Source organism: Neoarius graeffei, chromosome 23 (assembly GCF_027579695.1).
Source record: "Neoarius graeffei isolate fNeoGra1 chromosome 23, fNeoGra1.pri, whole genome shotgun sequence".
Classification (NCBI taxonomy): domain Eukaryota; kingdom Metazoa; phylum Chordata; class Actinopteri; order Siluriformes; family Ariidae; genus Neoarius; species Neoarius graeffei.
This window is the reverse complement of record NC_083591.1, coordinates 941,737-961,040: the sequence shown is the minus strand read 5'-3', so window position 1 is coordinate 961,040 and position 19,304 is coordinate 941,737. Positions and strand designations below refer to the sequence as shown.

The window sequence follows — 19,304 nt, the reverse complement described above, 5'->3', positions numbered from 1 at the left end:
AGCAGTATGGTGTATTCTGATTGGCTGAGAGCAGTATGGTGTGTTCTGATTGGCTGAGAGCAGTACGGTGTGTTCTGATTGGCTGAGAGCAGTATGGTGTGTTCTGATTGGCTGAGAGCAGTACGGTGTGTTCTGATTGGTTCAGTGAATGTACAGTGTGATGTCTTACTTCTGACAGAGCTGAGTGAAAAGGATTTTGGGAGATACAGGTCCTTTCCCCGCCTCCTTCATACTGTACAGGAACATCATCATGGCGGATGTAAGCGGCTCCGGACCAGCCAGAGTCACAATCAGCGGGCCCTGAACACACACACAGTTAGCTTCTGTAAAAGAGTCACTGATGATAAAAGCGGATGGTGTGTGGGTCGTACCAAGTTGGTTTCAGGAGGGGGGCAGATCTTCATCTTGTGTCCTTTCTCCTTCACTTCCTGTATGAGGTCATTAAGCATGTGGGTCTGAGACAGATTCTGAAAACAAGCAAACAGAAATGTTCATGAATAAGCATACAGAAAACACACTGAAGGTAAACTTCTTTTTAAGAATCAACACTGAACACTAACAACAAAAATAAACCTGAGGAAATCAGAATAAAAGGTGAACCTGCATGACAGCATTGAAGAAGCACGTGTTTCCAAGATTTACGATTCCTTTAACAGGAATTAAAGTGCTGTTCACCGGACTCTTCCCTCTCACCGGCTCCGAATATTCCACAGGCTCCTCGATCAGTTTAATTATTTTTGACGTTGATCCTGAAAAAAATGAAAACAAATATTTAGTACAAGGAAATTATACACATTCCAAACATCGGTTTTATCAGTTAGCAAAACATAATGTTCAATTATATTAAAATATATAATTCTTTATTCATATCAGTGCAGCACGGTGCATTCTGATTGGCCGAGAGCAGTATGGTGCGTTCTGATTGGCTGAGAGCAGTACAGTGTGTTCTGATTGGCTGAGAGCAGTACAGTGTGTTCTGAGTGGCTGAGAGCAGTACAGTGTGTTCTGATTGGCCGAGAGCAGTACAGTGTGTTCTGATTGGCTGAGAGCAGTACAGTGTGTTCTGAGTGGCTGAGAGCAGTACAGTGTGTTCTGAGTGGCTGAGAGCAGTACGGTGCGTTCTGATTGGCCGAGAGCAGTACAGTGCGTTCTGATTGGCCGAGAGCAGCATGGTGCGTTCTGAGTGGCCGAGAGCAGTACGGTGCGTTCTGATTGGCTGAGAGCAGTACAGTGTGTTCTGAGTGGCTGAGAGCAGTACAGTGTGTTCTGAGTGGCTGAGAGCAGTACGGTGCGTTCTGATTGGCTGAGAGCAGTACAGTGTGTTCTGAGTGGCTGAGAGCAGTACGGTGCGTTCTGAGTGGCCGAGAGCAGTACGGTGCGTTCTGATTGGTTGAGAGCAGTACGGTGCGTTCTGATTGTTTGAGAGCAGTACGGTGCGTTCTGATTGTTTGAGAGCAGTACGGTGCGTTCTGAGTGGCTGAGAGCAGTACGGTGCGTTCTGATTGGTTGAGAGCAGTATGGTGCGTTCTAAACCTGTCCTTTTTTGCGCAGCTTTTTAATATAAAGTCTATTCACCACAGTTCTTTTTAAAATTTCACCTCGAATGATATTAAATGAATAACACTCAGCATAGCTGAAGAGTTTTTGGAGAAAAAAAATGAAATGTGTGTATCTGGTTAACCTTCTCTGCTTAAAGATTTTTTGTAGTTTCAGCTGAATTTGAATGTGAAGAACTCCAGCTTTCACACAATGCCCCCCTCCTTTGGTTTTCTGAAATCTAAAAAACTATTCATGTGAGTAATTTTGGTGGGGTTTGAATAGCATGAGGCTGTGAGACACAGAACAACTTTTTATACCAAACTTTTCACACCACACTAACATTTCCACGTGCCAGGAGTTACTAAAACACACACATTGTGTTGAAATGCTTTTAATAGTTTTCATCAGATCTCGTCTTGAGCTGCTGTCGGTCTGCAGTGACACACAGTTCTTCAGTAAATGTGCAGGAAGTTGATGAGGACAGGAAGTGCACTGGATGACAGCGTCATGTGAGTCGGGTCTGGTCCCAGCACTCAGCTCGCTGTTTACTTCATTTCCCTGTGTTGTTCTTTTAGTGTGTGTGTGTGTGTGTGTGTGTCAGCAGCTGGACAGAGTGCACATGACAGCTGGATGAAGTGCATTAACTCAGAGTGTGGACTGAGACGCAGCTGTGACCCACAGCTACACACACACACACACACACACACACACACACACACACAGAGGAATTATCAGGACAAACCAGAAAAAACACAGAAAATCTGGTGAGTTTAAGGCTCAAGAGACACTGACAACCTGTGCACCAACACTGAGAGGGAGTGCGTGTGTGTCCTGTTACTAACACACACACACACACACACACACACACACACACTATTTAATCATATTTTATCATTGCACACTGATATGTTTTAAAGTTTAAATGCTGCCTCTTTTCCTTATAAACAGAACTCGGCTAAATCAGAGCATCTGCAGATTTTCTAAAGTTACGTTTATCACTTTTTAATCATTTTCATTTGCTGGTAACACAATAAAAATATAAATGTCCAAATAAGTTACACTCTATCACAGTGTGTGTGTGTGTGGCAGGTTGCAGATGTTTGCACTGTTTAACGATCAGCGTTAATGTTGTTGGTGTTCAGACACACAGTATCTCAGGGTTTTGTGGAAACACTGACCCAGTGCTCGTTTCCTCAGAATCTCACCGCTGCTGTTAGTCACTGATTTTACTCTCAGACACGCAGTAAATAAAAATGTCACTGGTTCACGTCCGATATAAAAAGATGTGTGCATGCGCCGGGATGTTTATTTTTCAGTGTTGTGGGTGTGTGTGTGTTTAACCCTGGACGTTGTGGCCCTAAGTTTAGCACGCTTGATATAATTTGAGCCTGGGGGTTAAATAATACAATAAAACTACAGTCCAAGAAGCTCAGGTTTGAAACTCAGCTCTCTGAAGCTGGAAGTTATTATTGCTTGAGGAAAAAGAATAATTTTTCTCTGAGTGCTGTATCGCTCCAGAACCTCATGATGGAGGAGATTAAAAACCTCAGGCTGGTGCGCTGAAAGATGTTTAACACAGTTCATCCTGAAGTTCACCTCGTCTCTACAAAGATCCTTTAAAACGTTCAGAGCAACTTTCAGAATAAAATAAGCTCAACAGTCTCATCTCATCTCATCTCATTATCTGTAGCCGCTTTATCCTGTTCTACAGGGTCGCAGGCGAGCTGGATCCTATCCCAGCTGACTACGGGCGAAAGGCGGGGTTCACCCTGGACAAGTCGCCAGGTCATCACAGGGCTGATACATAGACACAGACAACCATTCACACTCACATTCACACCTACGCTCAATTTAGAGTCACCAGTTAACCTAACCTGCATGTCTTTGGACTGTGGGGGAAACCGGAGCACCCGGAGGAAACCCACGCGGACACGGGGAGAACATGCAAACTCCACACAGAAAGGCCCTCGCCGGCCACGGGGCTCGAAGTGCTGTGAGGCGACAGCACTAACCACTACACCACCGTGCCGCCCCAGCTCAACAGTGAAATGTGTAAATTTGTTAAATACCTAAAAGAGCACTGCATCAGGTGAATGCCGTCTCTGCTAAATGATGCGAGTGGGTTTGTGTAAACTCCTGGAGATGTGAAAGAAAGTGGAGTGCTTTTCATCTGCTTCCTCTTTTCTCTACATGCAGCTCACCTTTAGCTAGTCCCAAGGTCGAGTCTCTGCTGGTGAATAAATCCCTCGCAAAAACTTTCCCCAAAGCAGACTGTGATTTTTATGCACGTTGTTAACATTCAAAATGTATATATACACAAGTCTATAATTATTGGCACCCCTCACAAGGACAGAAATCTCCTGCATTTCATTCAGAGAGCATGTTTTTAAACTTCTGAAATAAATTCTGTCACATTTGGAGAGGAGCACTGGGGCTAATTTACAGAATAATACACCTTACAGAGCTTTGCGAAACTTTTTTTAAATCTAACCATAATTAATCTTTTGAAAAAAAAAGGAGATTAGTTTGGTATTATTGTCTAAATATGAATATGAATGAAATAAAGATCAGTGGGTTTAACACAGCACAAGCGAGAAATGCCTCACTGTTCACAGAAATGTCGATGTTTATGTTTTTGGCTGAATGCAGCAAGTTCTGTTTTCTTTCACGTCCGTATTAAATCATTAAACCACGCAGCTCGAGTTCTTCTCCACAGAGGCCTAAGTTTGAGATATCTCTTTTCAGAAGTGCCACGCGGGCTCTACGCAATCCTGCTTAAGTGAGAACACGACAAATGCACCATCACTATCCTCCTCCTCCTCAGAGCTGTGTCTAAAGCGGCGGTGTGACGCGTCTCTGGTGCTCACTGAGGGCAAGAATAAAGAAAAGAAAGATTTTAATTTACTCAAACAAAGGCGGGCCAGCTGTGTTTGAAAGGTAAAGTCTGTTTCGGGGAGGTCAAGTCTCCTCACAGGGGCCTCAGGTACTTCAGCTGAAGGTCTGCATGCTGACAGAGAGAGCGGTATAGCTCATAAACAGGAAGTAGGAATAAAATAAAAGCTTAATTCTGAAAAGAACTCCAGGAAGTTAGATATAAAACTGCAAAGCAAAGCGAAAATCAACAGTAAAGATTTCTCTATAGGTTTTATGCTGAGCTCCTCAGTGTCCAGATCTGAGCAGAGTGCTGTAATAACACTGTAATAACACTGCCCTAAAGACATAATAGTACACGGTTATAACATGTTAATAATGCACCATAACAGCAGGTGCTAATAACAAGGCTCTAAAGATAAACCTGTGGTATTAACATGCTGTAATAACGCAGCGTAATCTCACACCATTATCAGGCTCCAGAACACGACGCACTAATCACACTGCGGAAGAACATGCCGGAATAGCAGACTGTAATCATTTTGTTAATGAGTTAATAGTCTTATAGACATTTATTTCATTATACTGTGTGTGTGTGTGTGTGTGTGTGTGTACACACGTCATCTCCAAAAATATTGGCACCTTTCTACAGAAACAAATGTTTATATTAAACACACTGATTATAAAATATTTATGAAAAATCACTTTGCATTCAAATTACAGCCTTGTGTTCAAATTTCTGTTTATTATTTCCTGAGGCAGATTTATTCTTTTCTGTTCTCTAATCTCTCTCTCACACACACACACACACACACACACACACACACACACACACAATGTATAAATGACTGTTAATAAACCAGTTCTTATTATATAAAAACTATATAATAATAATAATCCTGTTTTTTTTTCTTTTATATTTATCCTGCTGACAGAGACAAAAGCATCTGGAACTCGTAAACATCTGGAAGTTTGTCTAATGCTGTACGGTCATGTGGGAGAGACACCATCTGCTTATAAACAGAGATACAAAAAACACAGAGGACACACGAGACTCTGAGGAGACATGGGCCAGGAGAACCGAGAGACTGAGAGGGAAAAAACCCACGCAAGGTCGTGTGTGTGTGTGTGTGCGCGCCTGCATATGAAATAAATAAATAAATAAATAAATGCTACTGTAAGAAACACTAAGTAAACGTCATATCAGGTCGAGTCCGCAGATAACGGGCTCAGGGCTTCATCCCGACTGCAGTTCAAATCCAAACTTGAGGAAGGTTTGAGAGTTACAGCGCAGGAGTGAAACTCTCGTGGGATTAATAAACTCTGTGTGATCACAGCTTGTTTATATTAATCTGATTCACAGATTAATAACCTTCACTCCACATATTTACACATTAATATTTAACAAGTGACTGAAAACTGAAATGAAGGTTCTGAAGATGTTCAGTAGAATTGTACTGAAATTTATTTGAAATTAATCTCTTTTATCCCGTGAGCTTCAGATCTGAGAGTAAGAACCGCTCGCTCTCACACCTGCTGTCGCTAAGCTGTTGCTCAGAGATTGCCATGAGGTTACTATGGTACGTTAGGAGGTTGCTATGGAACATCTGGTGGCTGCTATGGTGTTTCAACTTGATCAGTGACACAAGTATATTAAATTTTCACGGCTGCATGTTTGTTGTTTCTGGGTGACACAGACGCTCGTTAGCTGTTCGTGTGACGTTCGCCTTGTAGCTCCAGCAGAAACCTTAAAGATGTCCTTTTATATGTTTACATTTAGCAGACGTTCTTTATCCAGACACATTTACAGAACTGCTTCATAAACATAGATTTTTTTTGCCGAGTTATTCCTTTAGAATAATTAGCAAAGTTAATGCTGTACCACTTTATGCATTTTTTATCTTTGCGGTTTTTTGAAACGGTTCTAGTGGGATGATCTGCTTGCTCGCTGTCCTTCAGGCTACAACTGAAACAGCTCCATCTAGTGGTGAATTATTACTCCGGCCTTCAGAGAGCTGCATGAACATGTGGAACTTCACTCATACCGGTTTTCAGCCAATAGGGAATGGGTTCTTGAACCGGTTCTGCTCAGGATTCTTTAAACTTTGGTTCCAGGTAGTGAACCGGCCCACATTTTCACTGGTTTCAAATGGAACAACTGTAATCAAGGATGCGTTATGGACGGAGGGCGTGGCGCAACAGGAAGTAGACAGTAGTAATGAGATGACAGAGCACACCGATTACCCGCGAGCTTTTGTTTTGTTATTACAGATATTTGTTTTTGGTCCATTTTTTTCTGAAGAGGTTTCCTTTTCCGTTGCTGTGCTCTGCTTCTTCTCCAAACTAATGACACGCCCACTGATGCCATCACAGTTTGTTCTGGAAAAACCAGCTATATTTTGGTTCCAGCTGGGACCCAACTCTTCAGGTTCCAAACCAATTTACTTTTGGTTAAAATGCTCTGAACAGGTCAGAATTTGGTGCATGAACCAGAGCAGAACCGATTCCCTGGTGGTGGAAAAGGGGTATTGGAGGTTTCCATGCTGCTCACGAAGAACCTTCTGAAGGAAGGTGAAGAACTTTACTGAAAGATCAAACGATTGTGTGAGAATTAGAAACTTTATACCGATGTGATGGCTCTCTGAATAAAATCCTTCAGTAGTAATGAGACTGCGTTCCACTTTCCATGAGGCCTTATTTTCAAAGCTTTACAGAAACAGAGGAGATCGGGATTTCAAAACTGTTTAATGGCTGAATTTCCTCAGGCACTTAGTGTTCCTGCTCAAAGCTGCGACAGAATTTCATGAAAAACGATAAGAATGTAGAATAATTGTGCTTTAGAACGGATTTATTTATAACGATTGTAATATTTACGTATCAGTATTACGAGGGTTTATTATGCGACACTGTTACCATAGTGATATTACGACAGGTTTATTATTCACACAGGTCTGAAGCTGAACTGGGCCGAGAGAGAGAGAGAGAGAGAGAGAGAGAGAGAGAGAGAGAGAGAGAGACGCCTGTGGACACGTTAGTGAAGTTAAACAGCGCTGAAGAGGCCATCTGTCTGAGACAGAGGCATATGGAAAAGCAGATTGTTCCTCGGTGTTTTTCTGTCCCTGCAGCACTCAGCTCCACCACCTGACCCTCCTCCACCCAGAACACCAAATACGAGCTCATGGACACAGCACTCGCCCCGGGACCACACCGAACTGTCACCCATCTCCAGGAGTGGACTTTATGTTCCTGACCTTCTACAGGATGTGAAGCTGCTCATCATACATCAGACGCGATTTCATCACGAGCACAGAAACACACAGCCCTCGCTCTGATTAACTGATCCAGTCAAAAAACATTCCACAGCGCTGAACCAGTTCATTATCAAATCTGCACTGATGGCGAGAAGAAAAAAAAATCAGCAGGAGTATAAATCAGTGTTTATTTCTAATCTGCGTTGATGATTTGTGCTGTGATGCTGAACAGAGAGCAGGAGCTCAGGAGGAAAGACGAGCAACACCAAATGTCTTCATTATTACAACACTGTGACCACGAGGCATAAAAACACCCTCAACACTGCCATCTGAGGCCAACATCTTCACCACACACACACACACACACACACACACACACACTCTTCCTCAGTCCATGTTGTCCTAGAAATCAGTGAAGCAGCAGCAGCGTGCACATGGTGTCACAGTCAGAGCACTTGTTCATCTACACACACACACACACACACACACACGCCAAAAGTTTACAGTCTCATCTGACCTGGTGGAAACAAAAGATGTGATCTTAGAAAACAGGATTAAAAAAAAAAAAAAGGTTTTATATTATGTTTGTTTAATTTCTGAAAGAAATCTGCAGGAAATTAGAAATAAAATTGTAACATTAATAACAATAATAATCAACATTTATAGTCTAACTATATTCCACACCAGTCAAAAGTTTGTACACCCCACTCTACTCATTCATACGTTGTTTTTTTTTCCTGCACTGTGACTTTTCTCTACACTGTAGAACAAAACTGAAGACATCAAATTTATGAAATAATATCTGGAACATATCTGGAATTATGTGCTAAACAAAAAAGCGTGAAAAAAAAGTTTTATATTTTAGATTCTTCAGTGTATCCAGCTGAAGAATGGATATGATAAAGAATGGATATGATAAAGAATGGATATGATAAAGCATCATCCCTTGATGATGCTTTACACACTATTGTCATTCTCTTAACCAGCTTCATGAGGGAGTCACCTGGAATACTTTTCAATTAACAGCTGTGTCTCGTCAAAAGGTCATTAGTGGACGAGTTTCTTACCTTAATGTGCTTGAGATCAAACAATAAATAATAAATACAGTAAACAGCCCGATTCCATAACTGCAGTAATCCATATTATATGAAGAACCAAACAACTAAGTAAAGGGAAACAACATCCATCATTACTTTAAGACATGAAGTGACTTTTAATTCATAAAAATAAAGAAAAAACACTGAATTAGTAGGGGTGTCCAAACTTTTGACTGGTACTGCAGATTTTATATGTATTATAGCACAATTAGATACACAAAAGATGAGAATGATATATTCTATATTATTCTCTCCACATTCACTGGATATGAGCAATCACGCACTCTGATTGGCTACTCTACTACTAGGATATCAGCTCATATACCGTGAGTAGAAAAAAACTAGGGTTAGGGTTCATTACAAATGATTTCTAGGGTTGCCAATCTTAGGAATAATTCATAATTCTTAATTTCCCTGAGGGAACCCGCCCAAAGGGATCAAGTTTTATCTAATCTAATCTAATCATGTAACCGTATTCAAATAATGCAAATGTGCAACAGAATTTCTGCATCCATTCATCCATCTATCTTATTCTGTGGTTCTAGGCCTGTTGCATGGCTTCACACACAACAAGTTCATCTCCACGGCAACCTGAGATGGATTAGTGCAAGATTTGTCTCCCTCAAAGTGTCACTCGTGCTCTACACAAGAACACACCTTGCTCAAGAAGGTTAAAGCAAGAACACACTACACACACGTCAAATATAAACCACCATCACTATCCTCCTCCTCCTCAGAGCTGTGTCTAAAGCGGCGGTGTGACGCGTCTCTGGTGCTCATTGAGGGCAAGAATAAAGAAAAAAAAGATTTTAATTTGCTCAAACAAAAGCGGGCCAGCTGTGTTTGAAAGGTAAAGTCTGTCTCGGGGAGGTCAAGTCTCCTCACAGGGGGCCTCAGGTACTCGAGCTGAAGGTCTCCATGCTGACAGAGAGAGCGGTTAATGGATTTTCTTTCTTCTCTGCCGCTGTTGTTATTCTCAACTATTATGGATTTGGGAGAGAAAAAAATTCTCACCAGAGCTCTTTTGTGACCAAAAGGAGAGAATAATAATACAACAACAGCACGAGGAGGGAAAAGAAATAAAACAGAAAACGCCCTGGCCTTCGAGGAGAAATGCAATTTCACCAGCTCTCTTGCACTAGCCTCGGCTCATTTCAGGGCCACAATGGAGGTGTGTTTTTATTCGTCTCCTCTTTACTCAGGCAGGAGGGAATAATATGTGAGGAAGAGTAGCAGCAGGTAATTTACAGATGAGGATGAGATGGACGATGGAGGAGGAAGACCGGTTTCAGCCCTATCTGACCCAAAACCAGCAACCTGACCACCAGCTATGGTGTGATCCTCACTGGAAGATCTGAGGCGGATAAAGACAGCGAGGTTTTCTTCACAGTAACGACAGGTTCAGAGCCGTATGAGGTAAACAGAGGCCAGAGAAAAATGGGCCTCGTCCTAAACGGAGCACTTCCTGTCTCACTGCCCTCATCTGTGTGCCTCTGACGTCCACGAGGCTGCAGGGTCACATTACTCATTTTACACCCGTCAGTGAAGATGGATCAGTTCTTCCTTTCTATTTCTGATGTGCAGCAATCAGCAGTAATAAAATATAATCAACATTCAATGTGATGTTAAGTATGAAATTAATAATAAGCAGCTCCTCCTATTATTAACCACTCAAAGAAACCAAAGTCCCGCCCACTCGTTTTCTATTGACTCCCAAAGCTGAGAGTCACAAATCAGCACTCGTCTACCAGACAGAAAAATACCGCAAAGTGAAAGTAAAAAGTGAGGTCTTTAATAATTCTATTAAATATTGTAAATGCTGTGTCTCAGCCGTAAATGTTGTAATAAATCCAAATCAAGTTAGAGTCCTAAAAGTACCTTTTGTTATTAATTTAACTTGATATCAGACAAAAACACCCCCCCCCCCCAAAAAAACAAAACAAAATAGATTTAACTGAGTGTCATCTGTTGCTAATTAATGTTTTTATCCAGAGTGACTGTGCGCAACCCGCTGAATTAAGCACATGGTTTAAAATCCCTCTGTGTTCTTATGTAGGATTTTTTTGGTGAATTAATTAATGACATGATTATGAACGATGTGAAGATGATTCTGGGACAAATTGTTATAATTCTACAGACTGAACTCATGAATACCTGCATATCTATTTACACACACACACACGCACGCGTGCGTGACCACATTCGTGAATTTGAACCAATCTTTTGTAATGACTTAGGAATCACGAGTTGTCTCAGTGAGCGATTCGACTCGTTACTCCTTTCCAGTTACAGACTCGTCTCAAATCTTCTCTTTCTGGCTAAAGTGATGGAAAGAGTGGTAGTGATGCAGCTATTTCCCTCCCTTCACAAAAACACACGATGAGCTTTTTCAGTCTGGTTTCCGTCACATCACTGAAACAGCTCTTCTGCGTGGTGTTCATGATCTCCGCCGGTCTTCCCTCAACTTTCTCCTCCTTCTTGACTTAAATGCTGTTTTTGACTGTTAACAGCGATGTACTTATTTCCTGTCTCTCCTCTATCGGTATCACTGTCACAGCTCTTCAGTGGTTCAGGTCCTAACTCACAGACAGACAGCAGTTTATCAGACTCGTTTCACACACGTCCACCACCTCTCCTCTTCAGTGTGAAGTCCCTCAGGGATCAGTTCTCAGCCCTCTTCTCTTTTTAATCCACATCCTAACCCTTGGTCATATTATTCCTATCCATGGCGTTAACTTTCACTGCTGTGGAGAGCATATTGAGCTCTATCTCAGTACAGACTCACCCTCAGACTCTCCTCCCAGTACACTGACTGACTGCACCTCAGATTTAAAGCTTTAGCTGCAGGAAAACCTTCTCAAGTGAAACACTGAGTAAACTAGTTCTACTGGTTGGTCCCAAATCCCTACTGTCGGACTCATCCCAGTTTTCTGTCAGTATTGATGGCGTGATTGTTCAGCCTGCTCCTGTTGTCACAAATCTTGGAGAACCAGTTGATCAATCACTCAGTTTTGATTTTCATGTTAAGCCACTCACCAAACTTGCTTTCTGTAATGTTGCTCGTCTCCTTTCACTTCTGACTCGCAATGAGGCACAAACTCTGATTCATGCTTTCATCACGTCTCGTTTAGATTCCTGTACTTCACTCTTCACAGGCCTTCCTGCAAGGTCTTTACATAGGTTCAGAATATTCAGAACTCTGCAGCCAGAGTTCAAACTCGTACTAAACACTCTGCTCACATCACTCCATCCTCTTTCTCTCTCTCTCTCTCTCTCTCTCGCTCAGATACATTGGATACAGGTTCTGTCCCAGATCACATTTAAAATCTTTTCTCTGATCTACCTGAGGGAACTACTGACCCCCTCCGCCTCCTCTCACTCACTCAGGTCTTCTAGCAACAACCCACTTCCTGTCCCACACACCAGACTTCCCACCATTGGGGGGCCTTTAGTGCCACAGCCCCAAACTCTAAAACTCTCTTCCTCTGTCTCTCCGTGACGGCTCTTCTTCTCTTTCTCTACTTTCAAATCTCCGTTGAAGACTTTTCTCTTCCAGGAACTTTTCTCTTCCTCTCTGGCTGCTTAGTCTTTCCTCCCCTTTCCTCCCTCCTATAAAGTGACCTTGGGATTGTGAAAGATGTTATAGAAAGTTAACTTATAATAATAATAATAATAATAATAATAATAATAATAATTTGTTTTTCCCTGGGACGTGCACACGTGACACTCAGGCTCAGCTTCATTCACACACAGGTCTTTTAGGTTCGAGTCTCTCGTTCACTCGCCACCTGACCGGGTCGTATTCTCAGTGTCAGGACGACCGATTCACTCATGAATCACTACGACACGTCTTCATGTGTGGATAAACAGTGTGGTTTTTAATTAACTTTATTTTCCTCCAAATTTCCATCTGACCTTCAGAGACGTACACTGTTTATAGTACGTTCTGATTCTATAAATAAACACATCCTAAACTTATATCAGATTATTTTGTGATGATACTTTGCCAAATACAGTCCTGTTTCAATAAAGGAGCAAAGTGTTGACTTTGAGCTGATTCAGGAGAGGAGAGGCTCACAACACACACACGCACACACGCGCACACACACACACTAATAATTACATTGAGTCATTTGTTCAGGAATCATAATTACGGGTATTTTGGGTTTTGGCCGGTCGTTCATTGTTCACATGTTTACAGCAGTCACGTGAGCAATGCTATAACTGGAGACAAGAGAAGAGCTGACTAACGTTAAACTTTACCAAGTGAAGCAGACCGTGAGGATCTTCATGTCTGAGAACCGTACAGGGAGGTTACAGAACCACACCCACTTCAGTGAACTAAAGATTTGGAAAAAGATTCAAAGATCCGAGTCAGTAAAAAAAATCCTAACTTCCCATCACTGAGAGAGAAACACACACACACACACACACACACACACACACACACACACACACTTAATTCCTCTCAGCACCTGTACAGCTCTGTATAAAATAACCGTACACACACTAACATCAGTTCACACTTTGGCGTTAAATTATTTTGTGAAATTTGCTATTCAAATCATCCTCGCACTTTTCTGGGCATCTTTAAAAGCGTTCCGCATGTGGCCTTGGAAAAGACGCATGAAGATAAATATGAAGCAAAAAGGAAAAAAAACAACAAAGACTTAAATTTTCTCCTTATTTCAGGGTCACATGTGGGGGGAAAAAAGGCACCCAATTTGCAAAACATTTTCCAGAAAAAAAAAAAAAAATTCTGCGGCAAACAGGAACAGCACAAAGCGGGTGGTTTTTCAGTGCATTTAATCAAAATGTGAATAAACTAAATCAAGTTAAACTTCTGACCCAGGGCTTCGGCTGGTGAGATTAATTAATGCTCTTAATTAACAACTTTGTTTGGTTTTTCAGTGAGACTGTTAGACTAAAGGACTCGAGATGAGCAAATTCATCCAGCACCAGTCGAAAACATGCGAAATAAAACACGGAGGAAAAAAATAACCTAACCTTCATCTTTTGCACGGCATATTAATGAGCTTCGTGAGAAACACATGAGCTGCCTTTTCTAACAGAGCCTTTGTGCTGATTAAACTAAACACTGATGGGCCATTAAATGGAATTTCACTTTTTAATATTTGCTTTTAAAAACACATTTAAAGCTGCTGTTGTTTTTGTTTGTGGGAAAGAGTTCGCGCTTCCTGGCGCGACTTTATACTGAAGGAAAAAAAAGTGTAGAAATACAATTCTGCCACAGAATATAACACAATCTTTACTAACATGTAGCACGGGATATATTTCATAACCTGGACTCATATCTACGGCTCATTTCTTAAGTGTCCACATCCAGACCTCCATCCCAACCTCATCGACTCGATTTCTGTAAATAACTTTCAAAAGATATACCTTATTTCTTTTTTCTCTGGGATTTTACTCTTAGTCCAGCATTACTTTTAGATTTAAAAGTAAAAGTAAATATAATAATAATAAAGCTAAAATCAGTGAAAGAAACGTTAATCAAATGGAGCTCTGCACCAGCAGAGGGAGCCAGTGAACCACTGAGTGTGTACTGATCTGCTCTCAGGTATAGTGATGATGAAGATGAAGGTGTGATGAAGGTGTGATGGTGAAGGTGAAGGCGGGGTGATGGTGTGATGGTGAAAGCGGTGTGATGGTGAAAGCGGTGTGATGGTGAAGGTGAAGGGGGTGTGAAGGCGAAGGCGGTGTGATGTGAAGGCGGTGTGATGGTGATGGCGAAGGCGGTGTGATGGTGATGGCAATGTGATGGTGAAGGCGGTGTGATGGTGAAGGCGGTGTGATGGTGAAGGCGGTGTGATGGTGTGATGGCAAAGGCGGTGTGATGGCGAAGGCGGTGTGATGGTGATGGTGAAGGCAGTGTGAAGGCGAAGGCGGTGTGAAGGTGAAGGCGGTGTGATGGTGATGGTGAAGGCGGTGTGATGGCGAAGGCGGTGTGATGGTGAAGGCGGTGTGATGTTGTGATGGCGAAGGCGGTGTGATGGCGAAGGCGGTGTGATGGTGAAGGCGGTGTGATGGTGAAGGCGGTGTGATGGTGTGATGGTGAAGGCGGTGTGATGGTGAAGGTGAAGGCGGTGTGATGGCAAAGGCGGTGTGATGGTGAAGGCGGTGTGATGGTGAAGGCGGTGTGATGGTGAAGGCGGTGTGATGGCGAAGGCGGTGTGAAGGTGAAGGCGGTGTGATGGCGAAGGCGGTGTGATGTGATGGCGAAGGCGGTGTGATGGTGTGATGGCGAAGGCGGTGTGATGGTGAAGGCGGTGTGATGGTGAAGGCGGTGTGATGGTGATGGCAATGTGATGGTGAAGGTGAAGGCGGTGTGATGGTGAAGGTGAAGGCGGTGTGATGGTGAAGGCGGTGTGATGGTGATGGTGAAGGCGGTGTGATGGTGATGGCAATGTGATGGTGAAGGTGAAGGCGGTGTGATGGTGAAGGCGGTGTGATGGTGTGATGGTGAAGGTGGTGTGATGGTGAAGGCGATGTGATGGTGAAGGCGGTGTGATGGTGATGGTGAAGGCGGTGTGATGGCGAAGACGGTGTGATGGCGAAGGCGGTGTGATGGTGAAGGCGGTGTGATGTTGTGATGGCGAAGGCGGTGTGATGGCGAAGGCGGTGTAATGGTGTGATGGCGAAGGCGGTGTGATGGTGAAGGCGGTGTGATGGTGTGATGGTGAAGGCGGTGTGATGGTGAAGGCGGTGTGATGGTGATGGTGAAGGCGAAGGCGGTGTGAAGGTGAAGGCGGTGTGATGGCGAAGACGGTGTGATGGCGAAGGCGAAGGCGGTGTGATGGTGAAGGCGGTGTGATGTTGTGATGGCGAAGGCGGTGTGATGGCGAAGGCGGTGTAATGGTGTGATGGTGAAGGCGGTGTGATGGTGTGATGGTGAAGGCGGTGTGATGGTGAAGGCGGTGTGATGGTGAAGACGATGTGATGGTGAAGGCGAAGGCGGTGTGATGGCGAAGGCGGTGTAATGGTGTGATGGCGAAGGCGGTGTGATGGTGAAGGCGGTGTGATGGCGAAGGCGGTGTGATGGCGAAGGCGGTGTGATGGTGTGATGGTGAAGGCGGTGTGATGGTGATGGTGAAGACGATGTGATGGTGAAGGCGAAGGCGGTGTGATGGCGAAGGCGGTGTGATGGTGAAGGCAATGTGAGGGCGATGGTGAAGACGATGTGATGGTGAAGGCGAAGGCGGTGTGAAGGTGAAGGCGGTGTGATGGCGAAGGCGGTGTGATGGCGAAGGTGAAGGCATGAAGGCAAAGGCGTGGTGATGGTGAAGGCGGTGTGATGGCGAAGGCGGTGTGATGGCAAAGGCAGTGTGATGGTGATGGCAATGTGATGGTGAAGGTGAAGGCGGTGTGATGGTGAAGGCGGTGTGATGGTGAAGGCGATGTGATGGTGAAGGCGATGTGATGGTGATGGTGAAGGCGGTGTGAAGGTGAAGGTGGTGTGATGAAGGCGATGTGATGGTGAAGGCGGTGTGATGGTGATGGTGAAGGCGGTGTGAGGGCGATGGTGAAGGCGATGTGATGGTGAAGGCGGTGTGAAGGTGAAGGCGGTGTGAAGGTGTGATGGTGAAGGCGGTGTGATGGTGTGATGGTGAAGGCGGTGTGATGGTGAAGGCGAAGGCGGGGTGAAGGTGAAGGCGGTGTGATGGCGATGGTGAAGACGATGTGATGGTGAAGGCGAAGGCGGTGTGATGGCGAAGGCGGTGTGATGGTGAAGGCGGTGTGATGGTGAAGGCGAAGGCGGTGTGAAGGTGAAGGCGGTGTGATGGCGATGGTGAAGACGATGTGATGGTGAAGGCGAAGGCGGTGTGATGGCGAAGGCGGTGTGATGGTGAAGGCAATGTGAGGGCGATGGTGAAGACGATGTGATGGTGAAGGCGAAGGCGGTGTGAAGGTGAAGGCGGTGTGATGGCGAAGGCGGTGTGATGGCGAAGGTGAAGGCATGAAGGCAAAGGCGTGGTGATGGTGAAGGCGGTGTGATGGCGAAGGCGGTGTGATGGCGAAGGCAGTGTGATGGTGATGGCAATGTGATGGTGAAGGTGAAGGCGGTGTGATGGTGAAGGCGGTGTGATGGTGAAGGCGGTGTGAAGGTGAAGGCGGTGTGAAGGTGAAGGCGGTGTGATGGTGAAGGCGATGTGATGGTGAAGGCGGTGTGAAGGTGAAGGTGGTGTGATGGTGATGGTGAAGGCGGTGTGATGGCGAAGGCGGTGTGATGGCGAAGGCGGTGTGATGGCGAAGGCGATGTGATGGTGATGGCGGTGTGATGGTGAAGGTGGTGTGATGGTGAAGGTGAAGGCAATATGATGGTGAAGGCGGTGTGAAGGCGAAGGCGGTGTGATGGCGAAGGCGATGTGATGGTGAAGGTGGTGTGATGGTGATGGCGGTGTGATGGCGAAGGTGGTGTGATGGTGATGGTGAAGGCGGTGTGAAGGCGAAGGCGGTGTGAAGGCGAAGGCGGTGTGATGGTGGTGAAGGCGGTGTGATGGTGAAGGCGGTGTGATGGTGATGGCAATGTGATGGTGAAGGTGAAGGCGGTGTGATGGCGAAGGCGGTGTGATGGCGAAGGCGATGTGATGGCGAAGGCGGTGTGATGGTGAAGGTGAAGGCGGTGTGATGGCAAAGGCGGTGTGATGGTGAAGGCGAAGGCGGTGTGATGGCAAAGGCGGTGTGATGGTGAAGGCGGTGTGATGGTGATGGTGAAGGCGGTGTGATGGCGAAGGCGGTGTGATGGCGAAGGCGGTGTGATGGCGAAGGCGGTGTGATGGTGGTGAAGGCGGTGTGATGGTGAAGGCGGTGTGATGGCGAAGGCGGTGTGATGGTGATGGCAATGTGATGGTGAAGGTGAAGGCGGTGTGATGGCGAAGGCGGTGTGATGGCGAAGGCGGTGTGATGGTGATGGTGAAGGCGGTGTGATGGCGAAGGCGGTGTGATGGTGATGGCAATGTGATGGTGAAGGTGAAGGCGGTGTGATGGCGAAGGCGGTGTGAAGGTGAAGGCGGTGTGATGGCGAAGGCGGTGTGATGGCGAAGGTGAAGGCATGAAGGCAAAGGCGTGGTGATGGTGAAGGCGGTGTGATGGCGAAGGCGGTGTGATGGCGAAGGCGGTGTGATGGCGAAGGCGGTGTGATGGTGAAGGCGGTGTGATGGTGAAGGCGAAGGCGGTGTGAAGGTGAAGGCGGTGTGATGGCGATGGTGAAGACGATGTGATGGTGAAGGTGAAGGCGGTGTGATGGTGAAGGCGGTGTGATGGTGAAGGCGGTGTGAAGGTGAAGGCGGTGTGAAGGTGAAGGCGGTGTGAAGGTGAAGGCGGTGTGATGGTGAAGGCGGTGTGAAGGTGAAGGCGGTGTGAAGGTGAAGGCGGTGTGAAGGTGAAGGCGGTGTGATGGCGATGGTGAAGACGATGTGATGGTGAAGGTGAAGGCGGTGTGATGGTGAAGGCGGTGTGATGGTGAAGGCGGTGTGAAGGTGAAGGCGGTGTGAAGGTGAAGGCGGTGTGAAGGTGAAGGCGGTGTGATGGTGAAGGCGGTGTGAAGGTGAAGGCGGTGTGAAGGTGAAGGCGATGTGATGGTGAAGGCGGTGTGAAGGTGAAGGTGGTGTGATGGTGATGGCGAAGGCGGTGTGATGGCGAAGGCGGTGTGATGGTGAAGGCGATGTGATGGTGATGGCGGTGTGATGGTGAAGGTGGTGTGATGGTGAAGGTGAAGGCAATATGATGGTGAAGGCGGTGTGAAGGCGAAGGCGGTGTGATGGCGAAGGCGATGTGATGGTGAAGGTGGTGTGATGGTGATGGCGGTGTGATGGCGAAGGTGGTGTGATGGTGATGGTGAAGGCGGTGTGAAGGCGAAGGCGGTGTGAAGGCGAAGGCGGTGTGATGGTGGTGAAGGCGGTGTGATGGTGAAGGCGGTGTGATGGTGATGGCAATGTGATGGTGAAGGTGAAGGCGGTGTGATGGCGAAGGCGGTGTGATGGCGAAGGCGATGTGATGGCGAAGGCGGTGTGATGGTGAAGGTGAAGGCGGTGTGATGTGATGGCAAAGGCGGTGTGATGGTGAAGGCGAAGGCGGTGTGATGGCAAAGGCGGTGTGATGGTGAAGGCGGTGTGATGGTGATGGTGAAGGCGGTGTGATGGCGAAGGCGGTGTGATGGCGAAGGCGGTGTGATGGCGAAGGCGGTGTGATGGTGGTGAAGGCGGTGTGATGGTGAAGGCGGTGTGATGGCGAAGGCGGTGTGATGGTGATGGCAATGTGATGGTGAAGGTGAAGGCGGTGTGATGGCGAAGGCGGTGTGATGGCGAAGGCGATGTGATGGCGAAGGCGGTGTGATGGTGATGGTGAAGGCGGTGTGATGGCGAAGGCGGTGTGATGGTGATGGCAATGTGATGGTGAAGGTGAAGGCGGTGTGATGGCGAAGGCGGTGTGATGGCGAAGGCGATGTGATGGCGAAGGCGGTGTGATGGTGATGGTGAAGGCGGTGTGATGGCGAAGGCGGTGTGATGGTGATGGCAATGTGATG

At 45.8% G+C, this 19,304-nt stretch overlaps 1 protein-coding gene across 4 annotated transcripts in view; it reads right to left on the bottom strand.

Annotated features, from left to right (window-relative positions):
• usp45 (ubiquitin specific peptidase 45) overlaps positions 1 to 19,304 on the bottom strand; it is a 50,990-nt gene that overhangs the window by 24,596 nt on the left and 7,090 nt on the right. For all 4 annotated transcript variants that reach the window (XM_060905556.1, XM_060905554.1, XM_060905555.1 and 1 more), the window contains exons 6-8: positions 601 to 749; positions 372 to 467; positions 170 to 300 (exon numbers count right to left, since the gene is read on the bottom strand). In XM_060905556.1, coding sequence (XP_060761539.1) covers positions 170 to 300; positions 372 to 467; positions 601 to 749 — 376 coding nt within the window. The remainder of the gene's footprint in view (positions 1 to 169; positions 301 to 371; positions 468 to 600; positions 750 to 19,304) is intronic.